Raw genomic sequence first — 18497 nt, 5'->3', positions numbered from 1 at the left:
TGTGCCGCGGCTGGGCGCACGGGACGGACGCGGATCGGCGCTTTCCAGGCTGCCTCTAAGCGGCCTGGCGCCTGCCGCGCGGTGTGCGTATGCCTTGCTCCCGGTTCGGAGTGGTGTCCCGCTGCGTACCGTGCCCTGGAGGCGCCCCGGGAGGGCTGCTTGCCCGTCCAGAGGCCCGGCCCGTGAGCAGCCCTGACCTCCGCAGCTGCAGCACAGCCAAAGGGGCCTTAGTGGTGCGGCCAGCAGCAGGCTGAGGGGCGCTTTCGCGTTTAGCACAGGCGGTTCTGTGAGGATGGATGAAGCCCGTTTGCGGTGTTGCCGAGGCACAAAGTTGCCGTGGGCCGAACACCTCCCACTGGTCTGCCTTAGCGGTGGTAGGGAGGCTGCCGTGCCCTCCATGGCCTGCGGGGTGGAGGGAGTGGAGAAGTAGCAAAGCAAACTACGTGGTTGTTCCAATACATCATTCATTTTTGAAGCGTTTCATCGGGTTTTGCCTACCCCTTTATATCAGGAGAGATCCAGAAATGTTTTATAGCCTGGCTGAGTGCAGCAGCTCCAGAGCGCTGCGTGGCCACAAGTTTCTGAGAGGGGAGGAGACGTGACCCAGCTGGCACTTGTCCACCCCATTCTTAAGTGACTTGACAGCCATCTCGGGTTAAAATATGTAGAGGATAACGTGATTGCCAGCCAGGAAGCGAGAGTCACTGCTGTGTTGTGTTCGTCAGACATCAGTATTCATTGCTGCTAGATGGTTTTCAGTACCAAGGCAGTCCTTGAGCTGCGGGACCCCACAGTGATTTACATAGGCATCAGTTATGCAATCCCTTTCTGAGGGCGCTGAAGTACAATGAAAAAAAAGTATTTGGTTGGAGTTCTGAGCTGGTTTAAAATGCACTACTGAAATGGCTAACAGAACAAACTCCTCTGAGTATTTCTGGTCATATGAATATTACTGGGATTATATCGATCCAATTCCAGTAGATGGAAGCAAGTTGAAGGTTAATAAATGTAAGTATTGGAGAGCAGTAGGTGCTCATCTAGACAGGAAAAATGTTGCACTGCTTGTCTCACTGACTTTATTTTTTGTTTTTCTTGCAGTAGAGCCCATGCTGGGTTACATGTGCGTGGTTTGTGTGGATGAGTGCCTGCCTTCCAAACTGACTGTGCTCTAATAGTAGTTATTACTAATACTGAAACTCTTTGCTTTATCTTACAGTATTTAAAACCATAGGACTCCTGATTTACTTAGAAGGACAGATTTTTTTCTGAGCCGTTTGCTAAGTGGAAACTGAATGACTTTCAAACCTGTAGGTTTGGGTGCTAGTTACCTGTATGCTGCTGTCAGGTTGGCTAAATGAGCAGTTTTCCAGAAGACTATCGAGTTTTCATCTTGCGACGTGAAGCTTACGTTACAACTGATAAGTGTCCAAAACCTTAATAAAAGAAGAAGTATATGTTTCCATTAGCCAGGAATAACAAGCTGAAAACACATTCTGTTACCTTTCCTCCTGTGATTTAGTGATATTGAACTGTAAGATAAAGTAATATACATATTTGTCAAAATACTTTATTGCTGTGGAAGCTGATTCTGCTTGGTTTAGAAGTTAATTTTCAAAGTATATATATTATGAAATAGCATTCACTGAATTCACCCTGCAACAGTTAATTTGTTTCACCCTTGTTTTTGCACAATGAGATAGCAGTGTCTTTTTATGGTTATTTAAAGTGGCAACTAATTTTTTTTTTCCTAATGTAGCTGCATTTTTTATTTCTGATAAGATAAAGTGAAAGCCTAAGTCATGAGGGATTAACTTAACCGAGTATAGCTGGATGGATTGACGAAGATCAGGGGAGAGCGGGTGGGCATGTTTGAGTCACTTAGGCTATAGGCAGCATTCTCCCTCAATTTCTGCCATGTCTCTACCTGTGATTGTATCCTTGTGACAAAGCTTTACTGGTTGCTATTTAGTTTACTGAAGACAAGTATGACTGTTCACATATGGTTTCAGACACTAAAATTTCAGACACTAAAATTTCCCCAAGGTTATTAATAGAGGTCTGGTCTGTGAAAAAAGCATGATAGTGTTTCAGAATATTTTTGTGTCTCTAATTAGCAGTACATGTAACTGTCTTTCTAATAGTAAAGATTCAACTGGACAATGCTCAGAGCTCTGTGTCCTTTGTTTGCCTTTTGAAAGCAAGAATAAGAAAAGCGAGTAGAAACTCTTACTGTACTCTGCCTCTAGAAAAGCTTTTCTGTCCACTCAGATAAGCCTGGGGTTAAAAGCACCATGCCTTAAAGAACGTGGTGTAAATACCCACATCCTTCCAAATCTTGCTCCACCATACCATAAAGCAACATTTGGTGCTGCTGGGATCAGGCAGGTTATGAGCAGCTTTTCTAATTAGCTTAATTTTAAAGTTAGGGTAGATTATTACCCCTGAATTCCAGCAGGGAAAACCCAAACTGCTGAGTGAAGTTAGCTGTAAGTCCCCAGCGTGTGGGTGGCTTAGCAAAAACAAACCAAACCAGACCAACAAAAATGAGGAATCTTACCTCTTTTTCTCATTAATAATTTCTTTCTAACATTTGGGTTGCCTGACACATAACAAGAGGTGGAGTTTGTGTTACAGCATTTCCCTCTTTGGCAATTTGTAGGATATTTCTTTTTACCCTTCTGCCTGTTGTCTTGAAACTCATAGAAGCTGTGCTTCTGAGAGAAGATGCTCACCCTCTATTAAATTTAAACTTGTTGATAGTTTCATGATGGAAATTACCACACACTGTGTGAGTGCTTATGAGTGACCTTGTAAGCCTTATTTCAATTAAAAAAGCAGAGTAAACCTATATCTTATAGATTCATAATTTTTTAATTTGTTCTCTTTCCCTAAAGAAGTGAGGAAGTCTGCCACCTTTCAGGTCCTTTTGTATCCTAAGGAGATGATTTATGCAATCATACTTTGTGTTTATGCGTCTCATCTGCTCCTAAACTAACTCAAACATAATCTAGTTAGGAGTGGAGATCTCAAAAATAGAAAATATATGCAAATTCCTACAGCTGGTGAGTAGAGGATAGAGGAAGAACATTGTGAGTGAAGACCTTTACCGACAAAAAGGCTGCCGGGTGAGATCATGCCCTATTGGACACCAAAGAAAATCACTTTTGAGCTCAGCTTTGGGAAACAACGCTGCAGGGAAAACAGATTTCTGTGCCCAGCTTCCAGACAAAGAAGAAAGATACAAGCGTAGGGTTTGGGATGTACTTTTTTTCCCCCTCAGCAGGTTAATATTAAGGCAATTTTAGTTCCCTGGGGAATCTTGTTTATTTCTAGGCAGCTTGTCAAAATGGAGTGCTCCTCCATTATTTGTGCCTTTTAAAGAGCCCACATTGCCTATACCACTTACTAAACTAAACTAAAAATGTTGGGGATTTTTTTTTCTGATAGCCGGGGAAGTGAAACTTCTTTTTATTTCTTTTTCTTCCTATAAATATTTTTCATGTCAGCAGTCTAAGAGGAATGGAGATAGCATCACCTTGGTGCTTTTATTCTTCCTTCTCCAAACACCAGTGGAAGAACAGTTACAAGTTATAAAGAAAACACCAAGGGAAACGATTCCATAGTTGGATAGTTCTTTCCCTGTTTTGAGTAAAAGCACTAGCCAAGCAATGACTATACTTTGTAGATTTTCCTGTCTTTGTAGTAGTATTTACATTCTTATAACTTCAAAAGCCACTGTTAGGATTAATGTCTTCATGTGCTTGGAAGTGTGTAGAAGAAATAAGTTCAGCAAGTCTTTGCCCTTTGCGCTGAAGATGAAATGTGATAATTTTCCCTCAGATAGACAAAAACGTTCCAAGTTTATCAAAATATAGGATAACCTCTGGGATCACAATAACTGCTGTGTTGATGTTCCAGAGGGCGTCTGCTGACTGACTGCAGTGGGACCTGGATGTTTGTTTAGGTGCATTGCTGAATCAGCCCAAATGAATTATACTGTCGTCATGACCCCTGGGATGGGATTATAGCTCCCTAATTCAGTTTTGCCTGTTTTGGTTCTTTCATTTAATGTAAAACCGGAGACCTGAAGCTCTGCACTTTCTTTCCTCCAAAATGGGCTGACCCTGAAGCATTGTGAGACTCTGTATGTCTCATGAAAAGGAATCTAAATCCAACCATAAAGTCATGGTCTTGCTTCCTATTAATAGTGTTATGCAGCTCTCTCCATTTTGTATAAAAATAATAAAATGCTAAATTGGCCCGTGAACTAATAGGCTATTTAAAAACATATGCACACACGCTAAAGGTGACTGTAAAGTTTAGCAATAGAAAAGCTTTTTATAGATTGTTAAAATAGGTTATTCCAGTTTAAAAAAAAAATCAAATTGCACGACTTTGAAAACAGGAGGTTTCTGTTTATCCCTCAAGAGTCCAAACTCCCCCTGAGACCCGGAACAAATTTGTTTAGCTTTAGTGAATTCCATGATCGTATTAATGCTGCTTTTAAAAGATGCAACCAAAATAGCTCTGATTGATAGGGAATTCTATAAATTCAAAGTATTCTTTCCTGTTCTGATGACTTTGAACAGTTCAAAACTTCGAGCTTTTCAAAATACCCATGGACCATGATCTTGTCCCCTAATTTTCCCTTGAGCAGTGTGGGTGGGCCAGTAGCATCTCATCACTTTTCCCCATAATGTGTTTGGGAAGAGCAGGTCAGAATATATATAATCAATAGAATCACAGAATAGTTTTGGTTGGAAGGGAACTTAAAGATCATCTAGTTCCAAACAGCTTCTACAGGCAGGGACACATTTGCTCTCTCACCTCCTAATTTACCATTCTCTGAGTTAAAGCTCAGTAAAACTTTTTTAACAGAGGAAGAATAAAATAAGCTAATCCTCCACATTCTCATTTCTAAGTAGCCCAACCAAAACTCACTTTATAATAAGATTCCTGCTGGGCCAGCTCTAGTTTTAGGTTTAAACGGAGCTGGAATAATTCCTCCTAATCTATTTGTGGTTCTGATGACAACACGTTCTGAACTTCTTCACAAAGAAACACCTAATCAAACATATTGGACCTGATTCAAAGAACACAGTGTTTTCTGTCCTTTCAGTTAGAAGATTTATTTTATCTTGGTCAATATTTGTCTCTGGAGTCAGTGACCCTTCTTTTTCACCTCAGTCTAAGTGAGTAGCTGGTTATGAATTCAGGGCATTTCTTGACTTGTGCCCTGCAGAACACCCAGTCTTTTCAAGGCTTTAACTTGGACAGTCGCCACCACCACACTGATCCCAGGAAGGAGAATTGTTGAAACAGTGACCAAATGTGCTACTGGGGCAGGAATCAATTCATCCCATCCAACAGCAAGCCTGTAACTGAGGCAGTAATTTGCACAGCACCCTAGCCTTCATTCATGAAAGAGTAACTCCCTTTTCTTCCTCAACCATTTCATACTCCCATTAGCACTGGTCACCCAGATCAGTGATCAGATAATCTGTGTTTGCTTTTATTAATAAAAATAACAAAACTCTTCATCTGAATTAGGGGTAATAGCAGTGGCAGGGTCTTAGGCTGGGTTAAACTATGGTTAAAGTATAGTGAACACATACTTGGGTGCTAGGAATCCACATACTTGTTCCTTAAAGAAATCACTTAGTCCTGATAAAGCAGACTGCATTTTTAACTATTTTATGATCATTACGGAAGTATTGCAGCTGAACAGGGGAAGGTTTATTCTCTTCTACTGGCCTGATGTGCCATGAGGGTCATGGACACTCTTCGACAAGCTTTCCTTGGTATTTCTCTTGGTTTTCAGGGTTAGAATTCCCTCCCTAAAAGCATCATCTTAAAGATCATGGGTTGTACTTTTTCATCTAAGAGCAGGATTTGGCTATGCACTGATCAGTGACGGCTCAGTCTTGAGTACCACAATGCTTACTGCGCTGTGATTTTGCAAAAGGAACTGTACATATTACTTGCAAAGAGATGAAACTGAAAACCATGCCAGGTGCTCAGTATTACCGTTTAAATATGTTCACTATTCTAGTCACCATCACACCAACCTCTCCCCCAGCTCTGGCCATGCACTGTTACAGTAAACTGCTAGGAGACTCTCAAGACTTCTAACAACTTGGCACTCAGATTCCTCTCTCTAAAAGGTTTCATGAAATGGAATTAATTAAATGACACACCTTTCTTAGAGGTCATAAATGATATTGCTGTGTTTTATATTTGCTATGGTACCAGTGACAGAATTACTGTGTTGTGTCCACAGATTCTATTGTCATAGCCTTCTGGGTTGGGCTTGCTGCGTTTGTGACGTTTCTTTTCCTTATTTTACTGTGTATGTCCCGCTCTGGATCAACTTCAGTAAAGTAAGTACAACCAGAGATAAAGTAAGTATAGATCAGTGTGCTAAGATAAGCTGCATGAAACATTCATTCAGTGCTTCAAGTGATCCAGCAATCACATACCACATTTATAATTGCACCTAGAGATGGCACTTTTCATGTTCTTGTTTAAGTGTCTCTCAACCCACAGCTATTCAGTGTTTGTTATTAGTCACTTGGGTAAAAATAAATACACAACTGATGAGGTTTGCAGGTGACAGAAACATGGGGGAATAGTAAACCACGAGGATAGGCAGAGCAGTCTGGACTGTTTGGTACACTGGCAAACAACATGCATTTTACTTATGCCAGCTGTCATGATCACATACTATGTAAGTAAGTGTCTGTTTTACACATGGAATGGGAAAGTAACTCCTGTAAACCACACCTGAGAAGGAATAATAGAATGACAGAATGGTTTGGGTTCGAAGGGACCTTAAATATCATCTAGTTCTAACTTCCCTGCCATGGAGGGGTACATCTGGTACTACTGGTAAAGCGGGTGAACACAAGCTCCCAAAGCAATTCTCTAAGCCTTGAGCAAATGAAGAGAAAATTTATTACTGTGATCAGGAAGATAATAGCATGCACACTGTTACTTAAATTGTCCCAGGAATGCTGTGCTTATGTTAGAATGCGCTCTTTAAAAGAGGTTTTAAAGAAGCTGGGAAGAATCAGAAAACTGAAGAGTTCCAGAAACACATCCTACAGTGAGAGAAATGAACTCAAGTAGTTTCTTAAGGAGCAGTGGCTCCAAGATGCTCCTTGTGAACTGTCTTCATTTTCAGAACACTAGTGTCCAATTCAAGAGCCCCTTGATAACTGTCATGGCTGGAAGGTGACTCTGCACAAACTCTGATGTACCACATATTTTATGTGAGGGTAATGACTCACTTGAACAACTTAGAGTAGAATATTAAATGGGTTGTGATTAATTCTTCTTTTTACTTGATGACTGAACAGCTGGAGAACATGTATTTGCATTCATCCAAAAATTACTGTAAGGATGTACTGTATGGTCTGTCATTCTCTGGTCTGTTATGCAGAAGGTTAGGCACGCTTCTTTCTTGCCTAAAATAAGTGTGTGACTCAGTCCTTAAACACTTTCTAGCTCTCGTAGGATAAAATAACTCAGTAAAATTACTGATTTATAATTGGCTGAAGATCTGAAGATCTGAATTTTCCTTTTGGTGTTTTGTTTTGCAAATCCTGGCAGGAGTATGACAATACCTTCCTTCCCAAAGATGCCCCGTATCTGAACGTCTGTCCTTCAGCAAAGTAAGCCCATGGTAAAACTACAAGTGCAGAGAGAGTATTAACCCTTTGGAAGTGTAGTTGTGAAATGACTTGAAACACCTGCCAGCCATGGATGTGTAGCATTCACAGTACCAGTCAGCTTAGGAGTGAGAAAACACGGTCACACTGGGGTTTCTGTTGGGAGAGAATCTTCTGGAATTACCCTCAGTCCAGTTCATTTGTGATTAAAGTTTGCAGGTGTGATTTTGTCACTCTCATCTGAGTACCTTCATTTGGATTTCCGTAGAGTGCTGTTCAGCAGCAGGGAGACAGAACTGGGTCTGGGCTAGCAAGTAGCCCAGAAAAGCATCTTCAGGCTCAGCATGTGAGCAGCATATCTAGCTCTGCAGGCAGAGGTCCCAGAGCCCCGTGTTTGTATCATCCAGACTGTTTTAATAGCTGGGCTTGATGAAACAGGGAAATATCCTCCAGTGGCAGGTAAAATCATAGAATAGTTTGAATTGGAATGAACATTAAAGATCATCTAGTTCCAGCCCCCTGCTAATGCACAGGAATGTCTTCCACTAAACCAGGTTGCTCAAAGTCCCATCCAGCCTGGCCTTCAATACTGCTAGGGATGGGGCAGCCACAGATTCTCTGGGCAGCCTGTTCCATTGTCTCACCACCCCCACAGTGAAGAATTTCTTCCTAATGTCTAACCTAAATCTACCCTCTTTCAGTATGAAACTCTTACCCTTTGTCCTGTCACTACATACCCTTCTAAAAAGTCCCTCTCCAGCCTCCCTGTAGGCTCCCTTTATGTACTGGGAGGCTGCTATAAGGTCTCTGTGGAGCCTTCTCTTCTCCAGGCTGAACAAGCTCTCTCACCCTGTCTTCACAGGAGAGGTGCTCCAGCCCTCAGAGCATCTTCATGGTCCTCTGGACTCACTTGAGCAGGTCCGTGTCCCTCTTATGTTGGGGACACCAGAACTGCACACAGTACTCCAAGTGAGGTCTCATGAGAGCAGAGTAGAGGGGCAGGATCACCTCCTTCGACCTGCTGGTCACGCTTCTTTTGGTGCAGCTCAGGATATATGGTTGGCTTTCTGGGCTGCAAGCACCTATTGCTAGCTCATTTTCAGTTCTTATCGACAGAATAGCCAATCTGTTCTAGTTTCCATCTGAAACCTCCCTTAGTGAAAACAGAGGCTGCATAAATACCTCACTGTTGCCAGGCACATCCCTAGTCTCCTAAAAGATTGCAGACCCTGTCCTATGAAGGTAGCAGCAGCAGATGTGCCTGGTGGAGATGCAGCGCCCACTGATGTGCAGCACCCACCTGTTGAATGGGAATGTAGTTCTAGCACTGCCTGTGATTTTGAACTTTGCCAAGGACAGGTTTCTGTTTGCAGCTTTTTACATTTGGTTTACTTTGTTTGCTGCTGGTTTTTCTGGCAAGCACATTTACTGCAAACAAGGATGCTGAGCAGAAAATTCAGCTCAGCAGATTAGGCAGAGGTTCAAGATTAGGTCACCAGCAAGCAGAGGGAAATGGGTATAATATGGCAGTAAAAAGGAGCACTAATATTCGAATTTATTGGCACCCTAAGGCCTCTGGCATGCTCACAAAAGGTAACAACAACAATAAAAAGGCAACTTGCCAAATAAACCACGAAGCAGGAGGCAAGCTAACAATACAAGAAATAGATGGAAATGGACATAAAATTACAGACTAACAGAGGCATGTTCCCATTAATTTACTGTTCCTAAAAAAAAGTGGCAGAAGTCTGTATACATGGAAATCTCAGAGTGCTTGGAAGACTTAAACAAAAGTTGTTAAGTTTGGGGGGTTTTTTGGTTTGGTTTGGTTTGGTTTTAATTTCACTTCTGCATCATGTTACTGAGTGAAATACTTGGATTTAAAATATCCATATTTATCCCTAGTATGTATGTTCAGTTTTGCCCATCGAAAGAGCTGTTATAAGCAAAGCAAGTCTAGGGATATTTTGTGGAGAGCTCAGGAATCATTACTGGAAGGCAGTGTTGGATGGAATTTGCTGAGGCTTTGAAGCAATCCCATCTTACCATTTTTTCTAATCTTGAAACATGCTTCAAGAAAACAATTTTAGGACTGGGGAGAATATTCAAACACCCCCAAACTTGCCCTTGATGGAGTTCCATGTGGTGTTTAACCCCCACTCCAATTCCACTTCTTCCGATTCCCGCAATGAAATGAAGTGGGGTGCCTGAAAGAAGTTCTTCCCATTAACTTCCACCATCCTCCCCTGTTGTCATCTTTGTTATGCAATCCATCCATTACCCTTGGCATGACAATCATCTAATTTCTGCACTGAAATCTGTCTCCTGTGATAATTGTGATACATTCACCCAACAAATGCACATTCACGTCACTGGTCAAGGCTGGAGAACTTTTACCTTCACTGTTCCTGTGCTCATCCATCTCTCTGTCAAGCCCAGGGACATATGGGGCAGCGTGTACTCTTCCAGCTTGCTCAACTGCCTGGGGAAACAAGCCTGCTTTCAAGTCTGGCAGTTCATAAGAGCGTACCTTCTTGCTTCAGTTTGGTGTTGAGCAAACCCCCACTGCCGCCTGTCAGCTGTCTTTATTGTCAGCTGGATCTCTGTGGGTCCCTGAAGGTTATGTTTTGGCCTTGTATAATGAGCAGTAGTTGTATTGCTTCCACCACTCTGTATGCCAAAGTCTTACTATTCTGGCCAGGGTATGCCAGATACCACAATATGGTCTGCTGAGTTTTACCCGCATCTCCACACAGAAGTCAGTGCCAAAGGATCTTCTGAAAGGCATATCAACACTAGATCTGCTTATGCCACAGCATAATCCTTAGACACTGAGAAATTCCAGACCTGAATCCATGATCCGATTGCACCACATTCTTCTCTGCAATAGAAAGCAATTTGGTGCCAAGTCAGAGTGAGTTCAGGCAAGGGGAGAGGATTGATGCTTGCAAGAGAGCTGTATGTAGCAAAGAGTCTATGTCCCAGTCCCTTTTGTCACACTGCACTATCCCTACAGAAATAAATGAAGAAAAAAGGTTTGGGGCATGGGACCAACTGTTTCAAATGCATGCCAAGGCAGTTGGTTCCCACACTGCTATAGTCAGAGCCAGTATTAACATTTGTTTCAGCTACGTTTCCTACCATCCAAACCGATACAGAAGAATAAGGGTTAGTGGCTTGAGACAGTTCCCAACCAAGGCTGGAACTTCATGCAGTGGAAGGGGGCAGGGGAAGTTCCTTCCTGGACCTTTCAAGAGGGGACACCGGTTTCCCATGCATTTCACTGGCGGCTGTGCATTCCTGACAGCCGTGACTGAGGCCACTGTGGACATCCAGAATCTTCTGGCTATCGCTTTCCTTCCAGACCATGTAATGCAGGGCAAAAAAACAGGGTACCCAGAGAGTTGGAAGATCTGCATGTCTCATCCCTTGTCCACGTTTCTTGCTGCCATAGTAGCCTCAGAGAGGCTCAGTCAAGGGACTCTGACATGAGCCTTGCTGGCTTCAGACAGATTTCTGGCAATAAGAAACACCATTCAGCGTTTATATATTTTTTTCCTTTGGCTACCACCAACTTCTACCCAACATTTCTTCGTCTGAAGATGCAGCTTGCCAAACAGAGATGTGAGACTTGGCTTGAAAACACTTGCTCTACAGCCAACTTCTTTCTCAGTTTGCAGGTGAGCATTTCCTTCATGGACAGACAGATAACCACTGATGTGGTGGACAGAATGTACAATGTCTGTGTGCTCTTTCCAATTTTTTTTCCCTGTCCAGGTCAATTGCAACAGTTGCTTCATTCCTGGAACTGGGGAACTATTTTGGATATTTGACAGCTCAGGGGTTTTGGTCCCTAGGACAGAAAAAAATCTGTAGCAATATCCTAGATCTCACATGAGGGCAGGTAGTTCTTAGAGGTTGTGGCTGGTTTTTCTTTCTTTAGCTTACCTTCAAGACTGTAATATTCATTAATGAATTCAATGTAACCACCCTATACTACAATCAAAAAAGTACCTATTCCTGCACACAAAGGCATTGAATCTCAGGCACCATATTTGGATGACCATAAGATGTGTCATAGTTCTACTTGGGCATGCTACCTTGTCTTCGGGGAGGGGAAATCCTTTTTCATACTATAGTAAGAAGGTCCTCATGAGAGGTACTTCTCTGGCTAAGCATACCACGATCCTGTTTTCTACTTTTGTAAAGCAGCTTCTCCTGTTCTTTACTTTAGTCAGCCTTCTCTTTCCTAGCATAGTAGACTGTTCCCTGGAATCAAGGTAAACTGTCTGTCTATAAATTCACTGAAGATACACTCAACTGTGATCTGGACCTACTGTCTCTCACTAGTGGTAATCACATATTCTCACACCCAGGTATCTTGAACTTTATAACCAAGATTGGGTAAGAGCTCAGAAAGAACCCAGTTTCTCAGTCGTACTTAAATGTCATGTCTCTCACAAGACCAGCATTTGAGGTCTACATAACTTCCTTGCATAGGTTACAGCATCATTCCTTGTGTCAGAAGAAACTAAGCCTGCCAGGTCTTTTCAGCTGGCTTCCCACATACGGTGTTCCTGGGGATCTAGCCCGATTTCTACCCAGTAGTTTCTGAATTTAATCTCAAACATCAGATAATAAATCTTGCTATTCCCAAGCTCTGGTTTCAAGGGATACAGCTGTCTTTCAGACCTCCATCATGAGAGAGCTTTCTCTTTTTCTCTTGCCAGAACCAGCTCACTTTGATGTGAGCAGCTTCAGACCCACAGGGGCAGAGGCTGTTAAAACTGTTGGCTAGGGGCTGTCAAAGCCTGTTACTAGACTTTGGTCACCAGAGCTCAAATTACAGTGTCTTCACAGGGAAGTGTTCTCACTCCCGTCATCTAAAGAAGCATACTCCACACCTCTTAGCAGGTATCATGCCACTGGAGAGAGGTCTGGGACTGGTATTACGCTTGGTGTGGTGCTGCTGAGCTTGTTCAGAGATAACTGTTCTCCAAGTGAAAAACAACGAGCTGGGGTTTGTATAGCACCAGGCGCTGCATGAACTCAGAGCCAGGAATAGAGGCTGTTTGCCAGTAGCCAGCGTCCTTCCAGAAATCCCATGCAGTGAGACTGCAGTTGAGATGGATGTGAGGTCAGAACTTACCCTCTGTGGCTCAGACATTCTCCAAGTCTGGTGTAAACATCCATCCAGGTGGACTGTGCAGTGGGCTGCGCTGCTCAGGTACCAGGAAGCAGGCTGGCTGTGTTAGCATTAAGGTGTTCTCGGTTGCTTTCTGAAGTTCTCCCTAGTTCTTCATGGAAAATGAAATGATGGGGCTTTTTGCTTTAAAACTGTTACACAGGTTGAAGTGACACAACAAAGCTTCCATCTAATAGTGGCCAGTCAGACACTGACAAGTGACAACTGAGTGTCAATTGAGTGAAAGAACTCTTCCGCCATGCATTTGAATAGTGTCCTGTGAGCAACTGTATTATCAAATCCAACATTATCTCCTCTCGAAGGGTGCAGAATGCCCAGTCCAGGCACTCCTGAGATTATGTCAGCTCACTCTCAAGGGACATAAACCAAACCACAGACAACTCGTGCACTGGAGATTTGAGAGTGCTGCCTGCTGCGGGCAGGGATGCAGGCTCCCCATGTCTCTGCCTGGGTACAGCTCACACAGAGCTCTCTCCATAGAACAAGTTCTGGTATTTAAGTTGTTCAGGGTTTCTCATTTCTCTGCCTAGTTTAATAACAATGCCTTGGCACTGCATCTTACCTTAACTGATAAACTTCTTCAGTAAAATTAGGGATAAATGTGTATTTGCATTAGAAAAATACTATAGTTGTTCATTAGTGAAGAAGGCCAAAATGTGATCACTGATTTTTAGTGACAGTGATTTTGAGACAGATATTTACCACACTGTCTATCACACTGTGAAAATTTAGAATCACAGCATCACCTGCTCCAGGCTTTCAAAGATCAGATCCGTCCCCAGGAATCCATAAACGCAAAATATCAGCTCTACATTTTTCCTGAATAGCTCAAGTTTTTCTGTGTGCCAAAAATTCACTGGTTTTAGGAGATTAGTTTATGAAAAATCTGCAGTTCTCAGGGAAAAATATTTTTGCCAGGGTTGAGGCTTTAAATTCAATATATTAATATTGTTCGAATAGGTCCATCATAGCTAGCTGTCCAGTCTGTGCTATATGACCATTTGCTCCTTCTTATATCACTGTATCTTTATCTGCATGTTTAATTCAGAGTGACTTTACATTTACTTCCAGATCTCTGATAAAAAAGCTGAACAGGATGGGGTGGGTGCTTATGGAGTGCTGCTAGAAACAGCTACAGTCAGAGATCATTCTACAGTTACTCTTTGAGAAGCCAAATTCATGTAACACCTGTTTAATGGGGCTTGTGTATAGCCCTTTTTAAAGAAGGCAGTATGGAATACTAAGTCAAATGCCTTGCTGCAGTTTAAATAGCTCCATATAGCCTCCAAATTGTATTCCCCTGAAAAAATGGCATCAGACATTTTTCACCAGTGTGGTTTTCTGTAACACCACGCTGTCTGGAACGAGTTTTTCTGTCCTTTGAAACACTTTTTCAGTTGTATCTTATCTTAGCTTTAATTCCATGATTTTGCCTGGGGCTGAGGTCAGTTGCACTGCTTTCTAGAGACCTGGTTTGACCCGTTCAGTCTGCAAGTACTGGGACACCAGGGCTCTTCCAGCCTCCTCAAACTTCCCTGCTGTTCCATGGATGGTTAACAATTAACTAGAGCCGGACAGAGTTCTCCTCAGACAGTCTCCAGGCCTCAAGGATGCAAGTTCTCTAGCTGATTTTAAAGTATGGATAGCTAGCTGATATATTTAGCTGCGTAATGGACTGGAAAGACAACATCCTGTTTGGTAAGAGTATTTTTGTCTTGTTTCTGTCAAACAAAGAGAAGAGAGAACTCTTTAACATGCCTGCATCATAGCAGAGAAAACCCAAATCTGCCTGCCTGCAGTGGGCCTGTTGCTGAGACTTTTGGGTTTTGTTTTGGCTTTTCGATTTACCACTAAGCAAAATCCCTGTTGTATTAGTCTTGTCAGGCACAGATACTTTAAGCTTTCGTTAGCAATTAATCAATACAAATTGGAGGCTATAAAGTTTATATTTCTCCAGAGTATTAAAAATAATTATTTCCTTTTTCATCCCATTTACTTTATCTTATTTTGGTTTTAGATTTTGGTTGTAATGTTTATCTAACCACTGAACCATTGGCTTTTAGTAAAGATGTCTTCTTTCTTGTCTCCGAAGCGATGGCTCCAGGCAAAAGTTTTCCATTTTCATTCTCACTTTTGGGTTACATTTTTCTTCCCAATGTAATTTTCCTCCCTGCCTTTGAAGCCCTACAGATATAGTAGTAATTGGGATCTTGTGTTCAGCCATGCTGGATGGAACTTACTGCTTCTAGGCCAGGAGGCATCTGCTCCTTATGTTTTTAGGGTGAGGTTTGGGAAGCTGCTGGGAAGAAGGCTCAGGGAGGAGGAGGAGGCAGTGTGCACTCTGCTGTTCTCCTCTCATTGACCCCTCCACTGCCTTCTGTCAGAACTATAAAGCTTTACATTGCCATTATATGTACACTGGCAATTTCCTGCTACCCTAGTCCTACCCACTCTTTCTTAGGTCTGTCCCATTTTCTTGCTCAGATCCCCACCAGCCCTTAGAGATGTATCTTGCCTTTTCCCAACCCCAGAGTCAAGGATTCTCTCCCAAATATCACACATCCCTCTTATTCTTGCCCCCAGTGACACCCATTCACAGTCACACAAAGCTCTTGTCCCTCTTCTCTCTCCCAGGAGCAGCCCTGACAGTTCCCTTCATGCTTGTACAGAGAAAGTTATGGCAAACTTTCCAGTTTCCTCTTTAAAAATACGTCTAAAGAACCAAGCTCAAGGTCCTATGTTGAGGGGCAAGGGGGAGTCACCACATACCAGCCACAGCACACACTTTTGGTCATACTCTATTTCCAGATAAGAACATGATTCTTGTAGTAGATAAAGAGAGCTGAAGTCCAAAAGCATCTGTCCTGTTGGGTTCAGTGTTTTTGAACCATCTTCTGTATTGTTACAGACTTTGATATTGTACTTGCTTATGAAACTGCTGCTATTTGTCTTCCAAACAGATGTCCCTGATAACAGTACTTTCTTTTTTCCCTTCTCCACACATTACAGACAAGTGATTGTAGGGAACCAGATAGAAGAAAGCAGTTCCAATGGTGGACATACTCACTGCGATGATCTCAGTGGCCCATACTCAGAAGTGGTTGCTTCTCAAACATGTACCTCCTTTTCAGATGAAACTGGCATTCATGGAAGGACCTGAGCCTGAGTTAAAACTGGAACAGGTTAAACAAAACCAGCAGGACAGTTCTCCTGCCTGCAGAGGGATCAGTGCTGTGCCTGCCTATTGAACACTGATACCACAAACCTCAAACAGTTCAGGAAGAGAAGAATAATTTCTGTCAACAAAGGACAAACCTGAAGAATCCTGGATGCATAACAGGAAGTGCTAACAGCCATATTTGAGCAACACTGCTGGAGTTGCCTGATCAACATTTTAGATCCTCATGATGATAACTGTAAAATTTCTCCCTCTTTTCTGCGTAAGGATTCAGACTCAAACCCCTCTCCAGTGACGTGGTGCAAAGGGTGTGCTGCCGGTTGAGTGGTTCTCATTAAAACCCATTTGACTGCAAACAGCTTTACTCTTCCAGCAGGAAGTCTATTCCAGTTATGGCCCAAGTCCTGTAAAAGACTTCTGCCTTGCTCACCTGAATGCACACTGAGTTCTGTTACCCTCAGGGGTATCTCTGCAGCCTCAGTTTTCACTGGGTTGCCTTGCTGTGAAAGAAAGCATCCTGCTGGTCTTACTGAACAGGCAGCGTAACCAATATTGTGTATTCGCCATGAGCACCACAAGTCATCTGTTTCTGGCTCTGTCCTCAGGTCACACTCATCAGCTGCATTTTTGTGACACCTCCAGTTGCTCATCCTCTGAAAAACAAGCAACAATGTCATGTGCAACAGCCAAAATAAAACCTTGCTTTTAGAAGGGTTACAACTTGCTTCACTGTCTTAAAGCTCAGCAGTTCCCTCATGGATATGGAATTTACTTTATTTAGTGTTCCATTAAAAAAAAAAGAAAAAGCTTACTTAAAATTTATTAAAACACAGTTTACCTAGAACAGCCTTTAAAAAACTAATGGCAGCACTGAGTCTTACTGAATAAAGTCATTATCTTTACCTGCTGCCAGCAAATACAGTTTTGCTACCAATAACCATTTCCTTTTTGCTCCCAGTTTTAGATGGTAGATGGAAAAGAAACTTAATATCAATCTTGAAATGGTAGCAGTTACCCAGGCATTATAGAAAGAGATGTGTGTGTGGAGATTGATGACATACTGTACCACATGTATGTTTAGCATTTAAATCAAAGCTGGCAAAGCCGCAGAACCAACACTGTGTTTCTGCACCAGTTGCCTGCTTTGAGCTGGGGCTGGCAAATCATTTAACAGAAGCTACAGGCCTCTGTGAGGGTCACAGCAGCTTTTGGGTGAGGTGGAGAGGACGGGTTCTGCTCTCTCCACCTCTCCTTGCCCATGGAGCTCCACCAAACACAGGCAGAACCAAGAGAAGGTCAACAAGAGTGTGAGGAAACCTTACAGCTCCAGTAAGCGCAAAGGTGAGACTGCAGAGTCGGGCTGAGGAAGGCAGTGAGGGCTGCAATGGGTGTACGACTGCCAAGCCAGCTGCTGGGCTGAGGACAACACAAAATTCATTCGAAACTTGAGGAGAAGCTTAGAAATTTCGTACCCCCATGCAAGCAGCGAGAACTCCTACAGCGAAGCACTGCCAGAGCAGCCTCATGCTGTGTACAGTGGGCTGTGATGTTACCAGAGAGTGGGTGAGTTGGGCTGTGTTAAAAAAAACTTAAATACAAGAGACAGACCAAACCACCAGGCATATGTCTGTGTTGTGAGGGGTTTTAATCTCCCTTATTTTTAACCTTGGAGATAAACGCTTCTATAGGTTGCTCTTTGAGCAAACTGACTACTACTGGTGTGTTGGGCTTGGAAACCTGTCAAGGTGTCAAGTCTGTTGAGTCAGACTGAGTCATGGGTGGATGGGGAAAATGAGGAAAGGCTCCAGGAACTGAAGGTAGCACATGGATGAAGATGTATCAGAGAACCAAACGTTTCCATCGGTCAACTCAGGCGGCCCAAACAGCCTTCCCCTCCCCTCAGATACCCATACCGTTCGCTAGCCCTCACTGGAGACATGCATCAACTCCCTTGTTGGCACCAGTTCTCCCACTGCAAGTCAGGTCTGCCTTTAACCCCACTGCAATCACACGTTATCATCAAAGACAGTCCGAAGAGAACCCAACCACCCAGACTCATTTTCCTTCTCAAGGATGCAGCAAGTGCACATCAATCATTCCCACCACGTCTGTCTGCCCTGAGCCAGAACATCTCTCCTGCACCAGTTCTGCACTGCCTCCTCTCCTTGACTCATGACAGACTCCCTCCTACCACCCTGTTTTTCAAGAACCTCTTCCCTGAAAATGGATTCCACAGGGTTTTCTGAAAGATGTGAATATTCCCATTCGTAACAGCAGGTGTTCTGTCATTAGTGGCACTGGAACATTATTCAAAGTATGTAACAACTGGAAAGACCTTTGGGGGTTTTCGCCCTTTTGAATTACCTTCAAATGGAAGGCATATATTATGAAGTATATAAACAGTAATAAATCATATGCAGAATGCAAGCCTAACTTAAAGCAC

The 18497-nt window shown here is 42.9% G+C and overlaps 1 protein-coding gene across 3 annotated transcripts; it reads left to right on the top strand.

Moving 5' to 3' along the window:
• Positions 1–492: 492 nt before the first annotated feature.
• Positions 493–18481, top strand: MRAP (melanocortin 2 receptor accessory protein). 3 transcript variants are annotated; one of them, XM_061453632.1, is made up of 3 exons: positions 493–1008; positions 6281–6380; positions 12401–12764. In XM_061453632.1, exons 1-3 carry the CDS (start codon positions 903–905, stop codon positions 12414–12416), a joined length of 222 nt encoding a protein of 73 aa, XP_061309616.1. In that variant the 5' UTR covers positions 493–902; the 3' UTR covers positions 12417–12764. The 3 variants fall into 3 exon arrangements, 2 of the variants coding, with proteins under 2 accessions (XP_061309616.1, XP_061309615.1); XM_061453631.1 differs by lacking the exon at positions 12401–12764 and adding an exon at positions 15886–18481 and having other exon boundaries at positions 510–1008; XR_009743451.1 differs by lacking the exons at positions 493–1008; positions 6281–6380; positions 12401–12764 and adding exons at positions 13051–14574; positions 15886–16018.
• The last annotated feature ends 16 nt before the right edge of the window (positions 18482–18497 follow it).

Source organism: Pezoporus flaviventris, unplaced genomic scaffold (genome assembly GCF_033815535.1).
Source record: "Pezoporus flaviventris isolate CSIRO_AGI_PZ_B2104156 unplaced genomic scaffold, CSIRO_AGI_Pfla_v1 ptg000015l, whole genome shotgun sequence".
NCBI lineage: Eukaryota > Metazoa > Chordata > Aves > Psittaciformes > Psittacidae > Pezoporus > Pezoporus flaviventris.
This window is presented reverse-complemented; position numbering and strand designations above follow the sequence as displayed.

Coding starts and splice junctions, on each gene's coding strand:
- MRAP (XM_061453631.1), top strand. CDS start 903: ATGGCTAACAGAACAAACTCCTCTGAGTATTTCTGGTCATATGAATAT. Junction 1,009..6,280: donor CAAGTTGAAGGTTAATAAAT/GTAAGTATTGGA, acceptor TTGTGTCCACAG/ATTCTATTGTCATAGCCTTC. Junction 6,381..15,885: donor TCTGGATCAACTTCAGTAAA/GTAAGTACAACC, acceptor CACACATTACAG/ACAAGTGATTGTAGGGAACC.